This window comes from Hippocampus comes, unplaced genomic scaffold (assembly GCF_001891065.2).
Source record: "Hippocampus comes isolate QL1 unplaced genomic scaffold, H_comes_QL1_v1.1 scaffold463, whole genome shotgun sequence".
Taxonomy (NCBI): domain Eukaryota; kingdom Metazoa; phylum Chordata; class Actinopteri; order Syngnathiformes; family Syngnathidae; genus Hippocampus; species Hippocampus comes.
This window is the reverse complement of record NW_017806181.1, coordinates 121,726-124,923: the sequence shown is the minus strand read 5'-3', so window position 1 is coordinate 124,923 and position 3,198 is coordinate 121,726. Positions and strand designations below refer to the sequence as shown.

At 62.7% G+C, this 3,198-nt stretch overlaps 1 protein-coding gene across 1 annotated transcript in view; it reads left to right on the top strand.

Moving 5' to 3' along the window:
* Positions 1-3,198, top strand: part of frem1b (Fras1 related extracellular matrix 1b) — a 20,820-nt gene that overhangs the window by 11,688 nt on the left and 5,934 nt on the right. Inside the window, exons 22-25 of the mRNA XM_019855782.1 lie at positions 987-1,128; positions 1,228-1,432; positions 2,016-2,280; positions 3,034-3,193. Of these exons, the coding sequence (XP_019711341.1) occupies positions 987-1,128; positions 1,228-1,432; positions 2,016-2,280; positions 3,034-3,193 (772 nt within the window). The remainder of the gene's footprint in view (positions 1-986; positions 1,129-1,227; positions 1,433-2,015; positions 2,281-3,033; positions 3,194-3,198) is intronic.

Below are 3,198 nucleotides of genomic sequence, written 5' to 3'. Positions count from 1 at the left end.
AGCGGGGCGCCAGCGTCGGTGGCGGCAGCGCGAGCAGGCGGAAGAAACGCGAAGGAACGCGAGCGCTTGGCAGATGCCCGCCGCCGCCTCCTCCTGCAGGACAAAGGCGGCGGCGGCCGGCCTCGCCGCCGCCTTTTACTTCCGAGTGAAGACGCAGGCAGACGCTTTGTCGTGTAGCCCCCCGACACCAGCGCGCGCGCCCCCGGGCGGGAGGGACCTGCTGTCACGCAAACAATGGCGACCCGCGCCGCGCCGTCAGTCCGGCTGCTCCTTCCGCGTCGTCGCCGCCTTCTTCCTCCTCCCCGGTCGTCTGGGCTCGCGCCGTCGGCCTGCCGCGCTTCCTCGTTTCTGTCGCCCGCGGCCTCACTTTGCTCGCGTTGCTTTTCTCCGAGACAGAAGGAATTCTTGGGTGGGTGGGCTCGCTCCCTGCTTCGCTCGCTTGGCTTTGGTTCTTTGCGAGGCCTTGTTGGCAAAAGGCGCCGCTTCTGGCGCAGAGAAACCCAAGGATGACGATGAGGCCACCTCTGTCGGCCAAGAAAGCCATTCCAGATCGATCGCTTTGTTCATCGGCTTTCTCTGACAAAGGTGTCGAGGCGAATCGTTGAGGACGTTTTGGGGTGCGGGCCAAGGTCAAAACGCAGAGTGGCTCCAGCTCCGCAGTCGACAGCCGCGACCAATCCCCACGTTGGGAGCTTGAAAAGGCTGCGGCTCGGTGGCCATTTTTCCAACGGTGACTTGACGTGACGTCTTCATCAATCGATTTCCATTCTCTTGATTGGCGCTGGTGTTGTTTCTTTGTATCTTGGAACATGGCCCAAAGTTCTGCGGTCCACCTTCCCTTCTCGCCTTTGTGAACCGGCCTCGCGGCCCGCGTCGAATGGACTTTCGAGTCTTCCATTTTTGGGGTGGGGGGTGTTCCATGAGCGAGACCGCTCATTTTCCGCTGCCCCGCGGCTAGCCGAGTGAGCCACACCTTCCCGTTTCAGGAACGCCGGCGCGCAGGCGGAGCCCGGCGAGCGTCGGCTGCTCTCCGCCGTGGTCCTCCAGGCCGAGGATGCCGACACGCCCCCCGAGAAACTCTTCTACCTGCTCCACGCCGCGCCTCGCTTCGGAAGACTGCAGTTGGAGGTCGCCCTGACGCGCTCGCTTCCCGGTTTGCGTTCCGTCAGGGAGGCGTCGATGCTTCCGTGACGTGACGAGCATTGTCGCGGCGGCCTTGATTTTCAGAGCCGGACGGGCCCGACGGAGCTGGCGGCGGGTCGCAACTTCACTCAGGACGACGTGGACGCCAACCGGCTAAGCTACGAGCCTCGCCGGCGCGGTGACGACGGCGGGTTCCAAGGTCACGACAGCTTCCGCTTCAGCCTCAGCGACCTGGAACACCAAAGCTCCGCCCACACCTTTAGCATCACCATCAGCGGCGCCCACAAAGGTCAGGGTCACGCGCGGCGAGTGCATGACAGGAAGGGGCGGGGCCGGCCGTTTGCCGTCACCCCGACGCTTCTTTTGCTTCCTCGTTTTGATTCATTCATTTTGTCTTTCCTCATCGCGAGCGTCGTCCCTTTTTGTTTTTTTTCCCTCCGGTCTCGGAGGCCCTCGTCCCCGACAGCAGGCCGGCCGAGTGTGCCAAACGCGGCGTGTTGGCACGTCGGCGCTGTCTCATCTATTATTGACGGCGCCGACGCGGACGCTTTGCCAGTCGGGCGAACACGGCCGTCGCCCGAGACCCCCGACCGCACCTCGGCGCCACCTGGACCCTTCTGGCACCCGCGCCCGCCCGGGGACTTCAAAGACAGCGAGCGGAATTCTTGACGAGCGGCGTGCGAGCGCAAGCGTGCGCCGATGATGGCGACACCCGCTTTCTGTTTGCCGCTGCGCTTGGCGCGCTTCCTCGCCCGCGTTGTCATTTGCTTCCCGGTTGAAGTGGCTTCCTTGTTTGCATCCTCGCGGTTCCCCGTTTCCTGCTCCAAGGAATTCCCCCCCCTCGTCAATTTGCTGCCGCTGTGCCTCCTCAGGCGACGTCTCCGTGTGGACGGGCGCCGTTCACGTGGCGTCGGGCCAGCGCGTGCTCCTGAACACGGACTTCCTGCGGGCGCAAGACGGCGGCGGGCGCCCGGACCGGCTGGTCTACACGGTGACGGCGGCGCCGCGCCACGGCCTTCTGCACGCGGCGGCGCGGCCCGGCGTGCCGCTGGCCACCTTCACGCAGATGGACGTGGCCGCCCAGCGCGTCTGCTACACGCACGACAACGGGCAGCTGCATCGCAGCGACGCCTTCAGGTCAGTCGGGGAAGGGACGCCTCCCGACCTCACTCGCGAGGCCCCGCCCCTTAGAGGCACGCTTACAACAGCGCTCGCTGACTGGAGTTTCTTCCCACGTACGGTTGTGAGGCCTGACACAAGCAGGTTATTGCACACGTTGTTTGTTGTTGTTTTTTTTTTGTTGATGGAAAGGAAGTTTTAAATGAAAGTCCTTTTTTTTTTTTTTTAATCAAGCAGCACTTTTAGGGTTTAAAAACAACAATGACATATTGTGACAAACCTTCCATGATAGTTCAAACTTGAGAAAGCAAAGCCGGAGACTGTCGGCTGGCCACGCTTGATGCCAAAGACGGCTTGCCAACCGGCTGCCCGTTTGGCGGCAAAACCGCAAACGCGTCATCGCCAAAAAGAACGTGCGCATGTGTTGCCGTGACAACAACAAGGTTGGCACACCGGCCGAACGGCGCCTTGGCGCACTCGTGCCAAACATGCCCCGCACCTCAGACAGATGTTGCAAAGCCACGGAGCGCGAGTGTGTGCGTGCTGGCGCGGGACGGCGAGCCTTGCGGCACTTTGTCAGCTGATTGGCTGCAGGGTGGGGATACAGATTGCGTTGGCGACGTCTGCGTGTGCCTTTTTGTCTGTGTGGACGTCTGTCGGAGTACTTGTGTGTGTGTGTGTGTGTGTTGTGCATTTGTCCCCGTAAGTGCGCCTTTTTGCGCATTGGGTTGCGCGTTTGTGGCGAGCGCCGACTTTTGTTTTGTGCGTCAGTTTCGTGGTGAGCAACGGCGAGCGGTCGCAAGCCGGCACCGTGCGTTTGTCCATCGAGGCGGTGGACCGCATCCCGCCGACGCTGGAGGTCAACGCGGGCGTGCGAGTGCGCGACGGCGGCACGGCGGCCATCGGCGCCGAGGTCCTGCGGCTCAGCGACGCTCA